This window comes from Salvelinus alpinus, chromosome 33 (genome assembly GCF_045679555.1).
Source record: "Salvelinus alpinus chromosome 33, SLU_Salpinus.1, whole genome shotgun sequence".
NCBI classification, from domain to species: domain Eukaryota; kingdom Metazoa; phylum Chordata; class Actinopteri; order Salmoniformes; family Salmonidae; genus Salvelinus; species Salvelinus alpinus.
Genome location: NC_092118.1, coordinates 17758022 through 17772954, shown reverse-complemented (window position 1 = coordinate 17772954; position 14933 = coordinate 17758022). Strand labels below are relative to the sequence as shown.

Sequence of the window (14933 nt, the reverse complement as noted above, 5' to 3'; positions counted from 1 at the left end):
CAGTGTGTCAGAAGTTGGGTGAATTTTGGCCCATTCCTCCTGACAGAGCTAGTGTTTCTGAGTCAGGTTTGTAGGCCTCCTTGCTCGCACACGCTTTTTCAGTTCTGTCCACAAATTTTCTATGGGATTGAGGTCAGGGCTTTGTGATGGCCACTCCAATACCTTGACTTTGTTGTCCTTAACCTCTCTGGGATATAGCGTCCCACCGGCCAACATCCAGTGAAAATGCAGAGCGCCAAATTCAAAATAAATAAATAAATAAATTACTATAAAAATTGAACTTTCATGAAATCACACATGCAATACACATGCAATTATTGTGAATCCAGCCAACATGTCAGATTTCAAAAAGGCTTTACGGCGAAAGCAAACAATGCTATTATCTGAGGACAGCACCCCAGTAAACAAACCCAGACAATCCTATTTCAACCCTCCAGGCGCGACACAAAACGCAGAAATAAAGATATAATTAATGCCTTACCTTTGATGAGCTTCTTCTGTTGGCACTCCAATATGTCCCATAAACATCACAAATGGTCCTTTTGTTCGATTAATTCCGTCGATATATATCCAAAATGTCAATTTATTTGGCACGTTTGATCCAGAAAAACACCGGTTACAACTTGCACAACGTGACTACAAAATATCTCATGAGTTACCTGTAAGCTTTGTCCAAACATTTTTAACTACTTTTGTAATACAACTTTAGGTATTTTTTAATGTAAATAATCGATCAAATTTAAGACAGGATGATCTGTGTTCAATACCGGAGGAAAACAAAGCGTAGCTAGCTTTCAGGTCACGCGCCTCTAACAAAGAGTACAGTTCCCTCGAGCCTCATTCTGAACAGTGCTACTTCTTCATTTCTCAAAGGAAAAACCTCAACCAATTTCTAAAGACTGTTGACATCCAGTGGAAGCGATAGGAACTGCAAGAAGGTCCCTTAGAAATCTGGATTCTGTTTGTCCTCGGGGTTTCGCCTGGCAAATAAGTTATGTTATACTTACAGACATGATTCAAACAGTTTTAGAAATTTCAGAGTGTTTTCTATCCAAATATACTAATAATATGCATATCTTAGCTTCTGGGCCTGAGAGGCAGGCAGTTTACTTTGGACATGCTTTTCATCCGGACGTGAAAATACTGCCACCTATCCCAGAGAAGTTAAGCCATTTTGCCACAACTTTGGAAGTATGCTTGGGCTCATTGTCCATTTGGAAGACCCATTTGCGGCCAAGCTTTAACTTCCTGACTGATGTCTTGAGATGTTGCTTCAATATATCCACATAAGTTTCCTGCCTCATGATGCCATCTATTTTGTGAAGTGCACCAGTCCCTCCTGCTGCAAAGCACCCCCACAACATGATGCTGCCACCCCCGTCCTTCACGGTTGGGATGGTGTTCTTCAGCTTGCAAGCCTCCCCCTTTTTCCTCCAAAAATAGCGATAGTCATTATGGCCAAACAGTTTCTGTTTGATCACATTTCTCCAAAAGGTACGATCATTGTCCCCATGTGCAGTTGTAAACCGTAGTCTGGCTTTTTTATGGCAGTTTTGGAGCAGTGGCTTCTTCCTTGCTGAGCGGCCTTTCGGGTTATGTCGATATAGGACTCGTTTTACTGTGGATATAGATACTTTTGTACCTGTTTCCTCCAGCATCTTCACAAGGTCCTTTGCTGTTGTTCTGAGATTGATTTGCACTTTTCGCATCAAAGTACATTCATCTCTTGGAGACTGAACGTGTCTCCTTCCTGAGCGGTATGATGGCTGCGTGGTCCCATGGTGTTTATACTTGCGTTCTATTGTTTGTACAGATGAACGTAGTACCTTCAGACATTTGGCAATTGCTCCCAAGGATGAACCAGACTTGTGGAGGTCTACAATTTATTTTCTGAGGTCTTGGCTGATTTCTTTTGATTTTCCCATGATGTCAAGCAAAGAGGCACTGAGTTTGAAGGTAGGCCTTGAAATACACCCACAGGTACACCTCCAATTGACTCAAATGATGTCAATTTGCCTATCAGAAGCTTCTTAAGCCATGACATAATTTTCTGGAATTTTCCAAGCTGTTTAAAGGCACAGTCAACTTAGTGTATGTAAACTTCTGACCCACTGGAATTGTGATACAGTGAATTATAATTGAAATTATCTGTCTGTAAACAATTGTTGGAAAAATGACTTGTGTCATGCACAAAGTAGATGTCCTAACCGACTTGCCAAAACTATAATTTGTTAACAAGAAATTTGTGAAGTGGTTGAAAAACGAGTTTTAATGACTCCAATCTAAGTGTATGTAACCTTCCGACTTCAGGTGTACATTTTGAGACCCCATAGCCAGTATATACTCCCTCAAAATAATCAGAATTAATCAAAGATAACTCAACAAATCTGTCATTAATTTTGACATTTTTGCAGAGGAGATCTTATTTGCGCAATTTTACATCCTAACTTAGATGTTTGGGTGCAGATGCAGTATTTCTCTATATGTGCCCTAACAGATGAAAAAACCCTCGCTGAAGTCCAAAACGTACAAACGCCACAAAATGTCATCATAATATATGCACAAACTCTTCCGAACTGTTTCGGCTGGGAAGCATGCCAACGCCTTTACTGTAACTCACTTCAGCACTATCCTCATTGCTCCTCATCCACAGCTCTACAGAGTATTGCCCCTTTCAGCTTGGCAGAATGGTGCATTACAAAGCTACACAGCACCCTCAATCAGTCACCAGAATGCTTTCATAACACACAGCCACAGACAGCATCACTCACCAAGTGTGATTATTTTCCTTGGTTCTACTGAGGGGGCAGTGTTCTTTATTGGGCCCTCCTGAAAGGTTGGAACCCTGCCCAGATATTATTAAAGTGTGTTTTAAGTTATCCAAAATAAGACAGGTTTTACAAGTTCTCTCTGATACCAGCTATAAACCAGGTTGGAACACCATATACCCCCTTGATCTGAGAGTATGCCATGATTAGGTGCTATCCCAGTTCTAATGAACCTTTCATTTAAAGTGTCTGATTGTCTTTAGTCCCGTGCCAAAGAGTTTCAGCTAGGTTTCCTCAGTCTGACAAGCCACAGGACAGCGTAGAATGGCCTTATTGATCAAAGTAATAAAACAGATGTACAGTACAGTCTCTGAGTTCTGGGTAATTAACCATACTGTTGGTACAGTAGGAGAGACTCACATAAGTATTTCATTACTCTGGCTGTGTGGATGAAAGTGTATTTTGTGAAGGAGAAACGACCTTGTAAAAAACGTAGGCCAGAATTCAACTTACCCTCACTTCTTATGTTTGAAGTCTGTTTACAGAATAGGAGATTTAAGGCGTAAAATGATTGACGGACATCTCCCACAGATAGTGGTACAGTATATGGCTCTCCTGTTGTGATTAATTGCGGCCCATCTGCCACAACTTGATAAATTACTTTACTTTCTTCACAAGGAGTGGATGACGTAACCGTTGAGTTAGGGTTTGGTGGTGGTTCACAGGGAATAATAACATGATAGCATTCCTCACCCAGCCTCCAAATGCCTGCTGGAGCTACAATCTGTATAGGATATGAAGTCATCCCCAGTTTGTTACTGCATACAGCTGGCTATAATGCTAATGACACACACGTACTGTTGGTGTCTTCTATATACGTTTTTAATGAGGAATACAATGAAGGCCCATATGAATGTTTTTTAAATACGAAGCAGATACACTGAACAGAATGGTCATAGGACACATGTTACTGGGCTTAGTCTCTTTCACTGATTATGCTGTTAAATGTAAGCGCTTTAGGCCTATTGAAGTGGCTTCTTGAGCCCGAGATCTGACAAGCTTATTTTATTAGTATCAGAGTTGCTTTGTGCTCGTCTCATCTGAGAGGTCTGGAGAAGTGAGCTGGAGTGGGAAGAGGCCCAGTGAGAGAGACGGTTAGTTTTCCAGGGCGGTGCCGCTGTCCAGTGCCAGATTCTATGGAAACTATTTGGACCGGCTATGTCCTGAAGGTGAGCTCCTGACCTGCACTTCAGCGCCAGTATACCTCAGCAAAATACAGACACTGTTTTCTATTAAGGATCTGATTTGTGTGTTCTCTATATTTATGCATCACAATTACAAAATATGCCCTCTAATTATTAGGCAATCTAACTCCACATTATGACATATACTATTATTGCAGTAATAGCCTAATTAAATGAAATGGCAAAGAGCTTGATAGTTTGTAGTCTCCGTTGTGCAAACATAATTCTCATTGAGCTAGGTAATATGTTTGTAATGGTTTGGGCATTCATGAAATACCTTCAATCATAAGTGTTACATTTCATTTCCTTTTTCTTATGTGAACTTTTATGCCTGTATAATGTTGGCACATACCTCATGTATGAATCACATGGAAACGTTTTCATTGTATTATTGTTTATTACACTGTTCAGTTCCCCAGTCTCTTGCCCTTTAGACTAAACTACAGTGAAGACATGAACTCTTTACTTCACAACCCACTGAATGCGGTGAGCATTAAAGACAGAACAACTGTATTTTATTTCCTACTGTATTTCCCCCCTCATTGTAGAGGAGCTCTCCTTTATAACAGGTTGTCTATGCCATGCTCGTAAATCTCACCCTAGATGGCCCATCATTGAACAGTGTGTCATCAACATTTCCATGCTTGGCATCCTCTCTTGACATCCCTTAATTATATGGTTTGATACTGTGGAAAAGTGTGCTTCCACTGAGCAAATAATTCACTGTATGGAACCTTCTACGGTATGATTTGAAAGTTCAGAGACACACTGTGCCCTCCTTGCCTGTTTCTCAGGCCTATTTCATGCCCAGACAGGAGTATTGCACCTTTTCTCCTCTTCTAATTCCCATGAAGTCCCAGATGACTGTCTGCGAGGGTTGCCAGTTCATGTTGTGGCTCTCCCGGTGGTCTCTCTCAGTTGATTGAGTACCTTAAGTCTGACGTTTCGTCCCAAAACAGCGTGAGCCACCACCGTGCGCTGAGCCAAGCTAGTGAGGCATCACATCATGTCTGCAGGTGCACAGGCTCCGCTCGCTCGCTCACTCACACACACAGTCAGTTTGTTTTACTCCTGTGAAGCCAGAATAAGCATGTGTGTTAAGGAGCTCCACTCAGCCCAGTGTTGGGTGGTGTTCCTGTCAATCTAACCTGGCTGGCAGCTTGAACACACTGGAGACCACCAGTCAGCTAATGTCTATGATCTTAGAGGACATACTGTACTCCGTAGAGTGTAACAAGTCATTTGTATTCATTCAAAAACAGTGCAGTTATGGAGGATAATGCTTGGTATCCTTGGTATCCAGTATCCTATAGTTTTGAGCTCCATAGATTGATCAGGATTCTAGGAGAAAATAATTGCCAACTGCCTGACATTGTGTCCACTTTCCATTTTGATAAGCATGTTTGAGTTGGCCTCTAGTCTACATTCTGCATGATCTGAGTTTGATAAACTGTGTTTGTGGCCAATAAACTTTGATTTGATTTTGATTTGATTGACAGCTAATAGGGCTCCAGGTGCAGTAAGTAATGAACGGGAGAGAAGTGAAAGGTGAGGTGGGGTGGGGGGTCTTCCACTCCTGGTGAGGAGGTGAGGTCACAGGTGGGGGACAGACAGGAAGTAGCTGTGGTCTGACTCAGCAGAACTGCAGTGGGCCCTCAGGAAGCCCTCCCATCTGCGATAACACAGCATCGCATAGGAACAGGAAAAACAAACCGCTCATCTCTCATAGCACCATAGAGACAGACTAAAACAAAAGTAGTGCTTTGATAGTGATTATCTAGCTCATATCAGGTTTGATAATTCCCCACATTGTGGGATTGTGTGGTTAGGCACATCTGAATAAACTGAGCTGATGTTGTTCTGTGTTTGTGAATAAGGCATTGTTCCACATGTTTTTTTTTTTTTTTTCCTCTGTGGCGGTGATGCTTAACACACCTGGCACGTCTCAGTGACTGTCTGATTCTCCTGACAATGGTTAAAGAGCCCATTCACTTTAATCACTCCTCGTGATGAAAAGAACTGGGCCAGGCCTGTCCAGACACAGCCACGCGCAGCCACCTGGGTTTGACTAGTATACCTGACGAGTATTGAATACCTCATACTCTTACCCCTAGGCTGCTAATGTTATGTTCTCCTTCGCCTCCTGATGACACCCTGCAGCAGACTCACACACGCAGAATGAGAAAACAGAATGACTAAAGCCCAATCTTATTTTTATTGCCGGGAGCAGCGGTACCATTTATGGTGTGATCTGGGCAGCTGGCACGTTTAGCTCTGTAAACAGCACCCTGGGACAGAGCGGGACAGAGCGGGACAGAGCGGGACAGAGCGGGACAGAGCGGGACAGAGCGGGACAGAGCGGGAGAGAGAGAGAGAGAGAGAGAGAGAGAGAGAGAGAGAGAGAGAGAGAGAGAGAGAGAGAGAGAGAGAGAGAGAGAGAGAGAGAGAGAGAGAGAGAGAGAGAGAGAGAGAGAGAGAGAGAGAGAGAGAGAGAGAGAGAGAGAGAGAGAGAGAGAGAGAGAGAGAGAGAGAGAGAGAGAGAGAGAGAGAGAGAGAGAGAGAGAGAGAGAGAGAGAGAGAGAGAGAGAGAGAGAGAGAGAGAGTTTATTTCACTTTTGTATAATATCTACCTCACTTGCTTTGGCAATGTTAACACATGTTTCCCATGCCAATAAAGCCCCTTGAATTGAATTGAATTGAGAGAGAGAGAGAGAGAGAGAGAGAGAGAGAGAGAGAGAGAGAGAGAGAGAGAGAGAGAGAGAGAGAGAGAGAGAGAGAGAGAGAGAGAGAGAGAGAGAGAAGGGGCGGGGATTTCGCTACACTCGCATTAACATCTGCTAACCATGTGTATGTGACAAATAACATTTTATTTGATTTGGATAGAGGGGGGAGAGAAAGTGAAAGAGAGCGAGTGGGAGAACGAGAGAGAGAGAAGGATAGAGAGCTAGAGAAAAAGAGAGAGAGTATACCCCATTCAGCTCAGAGCTACAGTATACAAACATGATAAGGCGCCCGAGGCTGGGGCTGAAACACGACAGTGTCACAATACTGATCGGAGTGACACCTGGGAGTTCCTGTGGCCCTTCAGGCAGACACACAGGGTGACAGGAAGTGAGTCCCGCTGTTCAAATATACTGCTGGGGATTTAGAGGTCAGGTGTGTGGGTTGACTGGGCTGGGGAGGAAATAAGGGATCTGAAATGAAAAGGTCACAGTGGGCTGGGTTAGCTGAGCCTGGTTGAGAGACGCTCTGGTTGGTTATAAGGTTAAGGATACAGGAAGCAGCCCAACTCGTTGGGCACAGCAGGGGCTACTGTCTGACTCAGGAGTGGTTGGATAGTGAGATGATTCCTCAGAAGAACTAACACACCAAAAAAGTCCCTTCTCATCCTTTCTAGAAGGCTGGATGAAGTCATGTTCTCACCACACATTCTCAGAAGGATCCTTTAACCCAAAATAACTGACTTCATGCATATTTGAGTGAGGCAGATGCATGAATCATGTCTTTGATATGACGAGGCTGTAATAAGGATCTACGGTTGAGGTAATGACACATACTCTCCCAGCGCTGGGTCAGAGTAACACACAACATACTGTCACCATAAACATCCACCCTAGGCACTCTGTCTGTTTACTTGGCAATATACAGTAAACACTCATCAACTCATCCCCTCATATTTAATCTGCTATTGAGTATGTCTACAGGTTTAAACAATGGTTCTATTTTCAGTAAGTATTATTTATTATGGTGATAAGGCACGTACGTATACAGTATATGATCTCTTTGGCAGGCATATGGTTCTGATGTACACATGTATTGTAAGGGAGTGCGTAACTGGCGGCAGGGAAGTCAGGCGCAGGAGAGCAAAACTGGGTAATCAACGGAGCAGTTTTATTCATAAAACCACCGGTAACCAGAACAACAAACAAATGGGTACAAAACCCGTCGCGCACCAGAGAAAACGTGCACATGCACTTACAATAAACAATTCCGCACAAAGACATGGGGGGAACAGAAGGTTAAATACACAACATGTAATGAGAGAATTAAGACCAGGTGTGGGAAGACAAGACAAAACAAAAGGAAAATGAAAAGTGGATCGATGATGGCTAGAAGACCGGCGAGCGCCGCCCGAACAAGGAGAGGAACCGACTTCGGCGGAAGTCGTGACATGTATTGCATTTTGTGTAACAGAAATGTGACTGAAATACAATTTTGAGTCCTATTTATTTGCACTCGTAATGATAATGGTGTCCCTCTGTCATTCTTGTTCCTGCAGTGCCTTATCATCGGGGGAGGCCCATGTGGCTTGCGGACGGCCATCGAGCTGGCTCTGCTGGGGGCCAAGGTGGTGGTGATTGAGAAGAGGGACACCTTCTCCAGGAACAACGTGCTGCACCTGTGGCCCTACACCATCCACGACCTCAAGGGCCTCGGGGCTAAGAAGTTCTATGGCAAATTCTGTGCTGGAGCCATAGACCACATCAGTAAGTACCTTTACATGTGGGGTAAACATCTCATCAGGAAAACTTTCCGCCATAACAGTTGTGATTAATAACAGCCATTTCCCATAGTCCGACATGTACTTACTTTTGCAACGGAATATTTTGCTTATCGATATTGTTGGATTCATGTTATTAGCTTATGATTATGCTATTGTATCCTATTCCCCTCCAAAGCAATTTTTTGTCTGGTAGCCTTGATGCTGCCAATACCTTCCATTGCATAATGTCAAGGTTGTGAGCCATGGAAGGTGAACCTTCCACCTGCTCTTAGCTACAGAGATACAAAGCAGAGCTGCCAACTGCTGCTGTTAAAAGCAAATCTTTCTACAGCTGTCAAGTGTGTGTATAATGTGTAAATGCATGGATGCCTGTGCAGTGTGCATGTACTAGGTACTGTATTAGATAAGCCAGAAAAGCCAGCTTGGTTTCTTGCATGGTTCTAAGACCTCCTGATTCTTGTCTTTGTTTGCCAGGTATTCGTCAACTCCAGCTCATGCTGCTGAAGATCGCCCTGCTTGCAGCTGTGGAATTCCACGTCAATGTGGAGTTTGTCAAGCTGCTGGAACCTCCAGAAAACCAGGAGAATGACGGTGAGTGACAGTCCACTTACAGGCCGTCCCTTGCAGTAGCTATATGCCCATTGAAATCCATCAACATTGGCCTAGTACCCATCAACCCATCATCCCTGCTCCTTTCTGCTCACCCTTCCGGGTCTTTTAGATGTAGTTCAGGGTTCAGGCAAGGGCTAGGTTACAGCATTTGGGATCAGACTTTCAGTATCAGACAGGCTAGTTGGGGTTGAAGGGCTTTATGCAATGCATTAAGAGAACATCAACAGTGCACCTTAACATGAGCTTTGCAACAGTCAGTAAGACTGTTACAGATGTAGGATTTTAATTTGAGCCAGTTTGCTACAGCAGGAAACTAATCCTGCAGCAACAGGAAATGGGAATTATTATGTGGATTATAATTAATGAACATTTTTGTAGAGGTTGATACATTTTTCTTAAGGGAAAATTCAGTCTGAAATTTCGAAGTGGAAATGAAAAACCTCAAATACGCTACAAGTTTAACATTTCATGCATTGCAGAAAAGTTATCCTGCAACAGGTTGATCAAATTAAGATTCTACATCTGTATGTGGCTGCCCAGAGGATCCCAACACAGTATATTCTCTCCCACACCATAGCATTCTGCTGCTTTACATCACTGTACCTTGAGCTACAGGGAGTTACTGCAGTCCATAACTAGTACCTGTTAGAGTAGTTCTGCCTCCCCCATTCAACAGTGAATCTCCTTGGCAACCACCAGTAAACAGCAGTACTGTTACAGCAGTGCACTGATCACCCTTTATTTGACATTTGCATTGCCATGGAAATCAAATGTTTAAAAGTCATAATCATTGCTTCACCATTCCTATTCAGCTGCTAATGGTTAGCAACCTCCCCAGATGCTAATGTTATTTTATGGCTGCTGCTGAGCAGAGCACACAGTAATATCAGTGAGCAGAGCAGACCTAGTGGCTTTGTTTAAGGAGCAGCAGAGCCAAATTACGGCTGTGGAAGTTAATTAAGAGCTGATTAGCCAGTGTAATTACAACCGTGCCCCCTCGACCAAGTTATTATAACAGTACAGTACTAGCTGCTTCAAGATGTGACTGCTGCGTGGTGTGTGGTGATGTGAGGCCGAGCTGAAAGGCTGGCTATCTGAAGTAGCTCTACACTTGACCCCCCTCTCTCCTTCAGAGCTTTGTTGATTGGACTCCTGGACTGGAGGTCATTAGCTATCCCATGTGGCCTCCTCGACAGCGACGTAAACCAACGGATAAAAACAAGAGTCTTTACTAAATTTGGATACAGAATGGTCCCCCTACTTTTGCTGTCACGAGGTGCTCGGTGTCCTTGACATGATGGAATGCATTTTTGACATGGTGATATTACACAGCGGATCGACAGCCAACCCAACGCTGCTGGGGTCTCACACTGCCTCTGTGGCTGACATTATTCACCACATTTGATCCACTACGTGCTAAAACGCTGTAACATATTGAATCATATACTGTAGCTAGCTAGCGCTCTGGTATCAATTACACAGTACAAGTGAGACTGACATTAATCAACATCTTATATAATTACAGCACGGTATAGTCTGCTGAGCTAAATGACACAATGTGTGTGACCTCTGTGTCACCCTCTTCGTTGAGAGCTGTCAGGATTAGCAAACCCTTTTCCCCACTGGTGTTGATAGGCATCATAAATATTGTTCCCCAGAAATAACAGGCCAAAAGAGCAACCAAGTAAATGTTTTGTCTGTTTCTCTAGCCCACGTCCTCTCATTCTCTCTATCTGTGTTGAACTCTACCCACTTGTATACTGATAAGTGTGTTTGTTTGAGGTGTGTCCCCCTGTGAACTGTACTGACCTTCTGTACCCTCCTCTCTTCCCTTCCCGCTCTCCCTCCTCTCCTCTGTCTGTGTTTCAGGGCCTGGCTGGAGAGCTGAGATCAGGCCTGCCGATCACCCCGTGGCTAATATTGACTTTGACGTGGTGGTGGGGGCTGATGGGAGGAGAAATACCCTGGAAGGTGAGAACTCTGGAGGGATGGGAGGGTGACGGGTTGTATCTATGCAGAGTATATCTACATACCGTTAATGATCTGACCCCAGACATAGGATATGGTGATATGGTACTGTATATGATATCATGTGGTTACATTACATTTACATTTAAGTCATTTAGCAGACGCTCTTATCCAGAGCGACTTACAAATTGGTGCATTCACCTTATGATATCCAGTGGAACAACCACTTTACAATAGTGCATCTAACTCTTTTAAGGGGGGGGGGTTTAGAAGGATTACTTTATCCTATCCTAGGTATTCCTTAAAGAGGTGGGGTTTCAGGTGTCTCCGGAAGGTGGTGATTGACTCCGCTGACCTGGCGTCGTGAGGGAGTTTGTTCCACCATTGGGGTGCCAGAGCAGCGAACAGTTTTGACTGGGCTGAGCGGGAACTGTACTTCCTCAGAGGTAGGGAGGCGAGCAGGCCAGAGGTGGATGAACGCAGTGCCCTTGTTTGGGTGTAGGGCCTGATCAGAGCCTGAAGGTACGGGGGTGCCGTTCCCCTCACAGCTCCGTAGGCAAGCACCATGGTCTTGTAGCGGATGCGAGCTTCAACTGGAAGCCAGTGGAGAGAGCGGAGGAGCGGGGTGACGTGAGAGAACTTGGGAAAGTTGAACACCAGACGGGCTGCGGCGTTCTGGATGAGTTGTAGGGGTTTAATGGCACAGGCAGGGAGCCCAGCCAACAGCGAGTTGCAGTAATCCAGACGGGAGATGACAAGTGCCTGGATTAGGACCTGCGCCGCTTCCTGCGTGAGGCAGGGTCGTACTCTGCGAATGTTGTAGAGCATGAACCTACAGGAACGGGTCACCGCCTTGATGTTAGTTGAGAACGACAGGGTGTTGTCCAGGATCACGCCAAGGTTCTTAGCACTCTGGGAGGAGGACACAATGGAGTTGTCAACCGTGATGGCGAGATCATGGAACGGGCAGTCCTTCCCCGGGAGGAAGAGCAGCTCCGTCTTGCCGAGGTTCAGCTTGAGGTGGTGATCCGTCATCCACACTGATATGTCTGCCAGACATGCAGAGATGCGATTCACCACCTGGTTATCAGAGGGGGGAAAGGAGAAGATTAATTGTGTGTCGTCTGCATAGCAATGATAGGAGAGACCATGTGAGGATATGACAGAGCCAAGTGACTTGGTGTATAGCGAGAATAGGAGAGGGCCTAGAACAGAGCCCTGGGGGACACCAGTGGTGAGAGCACGTGGTGCGGAGACAGATTCTCGCCACGCCACCTGGTAGGAGCGACCTGTCAGGTAGGACGCAATCCAAGCGTGGGCCGCGCCGGAGATGCCCAGCTCGGAGAGGGTGGAGAGGAGGATCTGATGGTTCACAGTATCAAAGGCAGCCGATAGGTCTAGAAGGATGAGAGCAGAGGAGAGAGAGTTAGCTTTAGCAGTGCGGAGCGCCTCCGTGACACAGAGAAGAGCAGTCTCAGTTGAATGACTAGTCTTGAAACCTGACTGATTTGGATCAAGAAGGTCATTCTGAGAGAGATAGCAGGAGAGCTGGCCAAGGACGGCACGTTCAAGAGTTTTGGAGAGAAAAGAAAGAAGGGATACTGGTCTGTAGTTGTTGACATCGGAGGGATCGAGTGTAGGTTTTTTCAGAAGGGGTGCAACTCTCGCTCTCTTGAAGACGGAAGGGACGTAGCCAGCGGTCAAGGATGAGTTGATGAGCGAGGTGAGGTAAGGGAGAAGGTCTCCGGAAATGGTCTGGAGAAGAGAGGAGGGGATAGGGTCAAGCGGGCAGGTTGTTGGGCGGCCGGCCGTCACAAGACGCGAGATTTCATCTGGAGAGAGAGGGGAGAAAGAGGTCAAAGCACAGGGTAGGGCAGTGTGAGCAGAACCAGCGGTGTCGTTTGACTTAGCAAACGAGGATCGGATGTCGTCAACCTTCTTTTCAAAATGGTTGACAAAGTCATCAGCAGAGAGGGAGGAGGGGGGGAGGAGGATTCAGGAGGGAGGAGAAGGTGGCAAAGAGCTTCCTAGGGTTAGAGGCAGATGCTTGGAATTTAGAGTGGTAGAAATTGGCTTTAGCAGCAGAGACAGAAGAGGAGAATGTAGAGAGGAGGGAGTGAAAGGATGCCAGGTCCGCAGGGAGGCGAGTTTTCCTCCATTTCCGCTCGGCTGCCCGGAGCCCTGTTCTGTGAGCTCGCAATGAGTCGTCGAGCCACGGAGCAGGAGGGGAGGACCGAGCCGGCCTGGAGGATAGGGGACATAGAGAGTCAAAGGATGCAGAAAGGGAGGAGAGGAGGGTTGAGGAGGCAGAATCAGGAGATAGGTTGGAGAAGGTTTGAGCAGAGGGAAGAGATGATAGGATGGAAGAGGAGAGAGTAGCGGGGGAGAGAGAGCGAAGGTTGGGACGGCGCGATACCATCCGAGTAGGGGCAGTGTGGGAAGTGTTGGATGAGAGCGAGAGGGAAAAGGATACAAGGTAGTGGTCGGAGACTTGGAGGGGAGTTGCAATGAGATTAGTGGAAGAACAGCATCTAGTAAAGATGAGGTCAAGCGTATTGCCTGCCTTGTGAGTAGGGGGGGAAGGTGAGAGGGTGAGGTCAAAAGAGGAGAGGAGTGGAAAGAAGGAGGCAGAGAGGAATGAGTCAAAGGTAGACGTGGGGAGGTTAAAGTCACCCAGAACTGTGAGAGGTGAGCCATCCTCAGGAAAGGAACTTATCAGGGCGTCAAGCTCATTGATGAACTCTCCAAGGGAACCTGGAGGGCGATAAATGATAAGGATGTTAAGCTTGAAAGGGCTGGTAACTGTGACAGCATGGAATTCAAAGGAGGCGATAGACAGATGGGTCAGGGGAGAAAGAGAGAATGTCCACTTGGGAGAGATGAGGATCCCAGTGCCACCACCCCGCTGACCAGAAGCTCTCGGGGTGTGCGAGAACACGTGGGCAGACGAGGAGAGAGCAGTAGGAGTAGCAGTGTTATCAGTGGTAATCCATGTTTCCGTCAGTGCCAAGAAGTCGAGGGACTGGAGGGAAGCATAGGCTGAGATGAACTCTGCCTTGTTGGCCGCAGATCGGCAGTTCCAGAGGCTGCCTGAGACCTGGAACTCCACGTGGGTCGTGCGCGCTGGGACCACCAGGTTAGAGTAGCAGCGGCCACGCGGTGTGAAGCGTTTGTATGGTCTGTGCAGAGAGGAGAGAACAGGGATAGACAGACACATAGTTGACAGGCTACAGAAGAGGCTACGCTAATGCAAAGGAGATTGGAATGACAAGTGGACTACACGTCTCGAATGTTCAGAAAGTTAAGCTTACGTTGCAAAAAATCTTATTGACTAAAATGATATAGTACTGCTGGCTGGTGAAATAGGCTAGCTAGCAGTGGCTGCGTTGTTGACTTTGTTTGAAAGTGTAGCTGGCTAGGTAACCTCTAACTGGCTAGGTAACCTCGACAATTACTCTAGACTACACAATTATCTTGGATACAAAGACGGCTATGTAGCCAGCTAAGATCAAACAAATCAAACTGTTGTACTGTAATGAAATGAAATGTAATACTACCTGTAATACTACCTGTGGAGCAAAGCGGAATGCAACTACTCGCTCCAAACCAAACCGGAAGTGCGTATCGTAGAGGGAGAGGCAATAGAAGTGTTGTTTCTTGTATTATTGTCTTTTGTGTCTTTAGAGGACTGCTTCACCTTAATGTCCCCTTTCCCTTTTCTTCTGTCCTTATTTTGTCCCACTTTGTCCCTTCTTTGTCCCTTCTTCTCTTCTGCCAACTAGACACTCCTTGTTAGCTAGCTAGCTTCTTTCAGGAATGTCCCTAGCAACTGCCTAG

The 14933-nt window shown here is 45.7% G+C and overlaps 1 protein-coding gene across 1 annotated transcript in view; it reads left to right on the top strand.

Moving 5' to 3' along the window:
* LOC139562948 (F-actin-monooxygenase mical2b-like) overlaps window positions 1-14933 on the top strand; it is a 56363-nt gene that overhangs the window by 21521 nt on the left and 19909 nt on the right. The window contains 3 exon segments of the mRNA XM_071381142.1: window positions 8292-8499; window positions 8991-9107; window positions 10998-11099. Coding sequence (XP_071237243.1) covers window positions 8292-8499; window positions 8991-9107; window positions 10998-11099 — 427 coding nt within the window.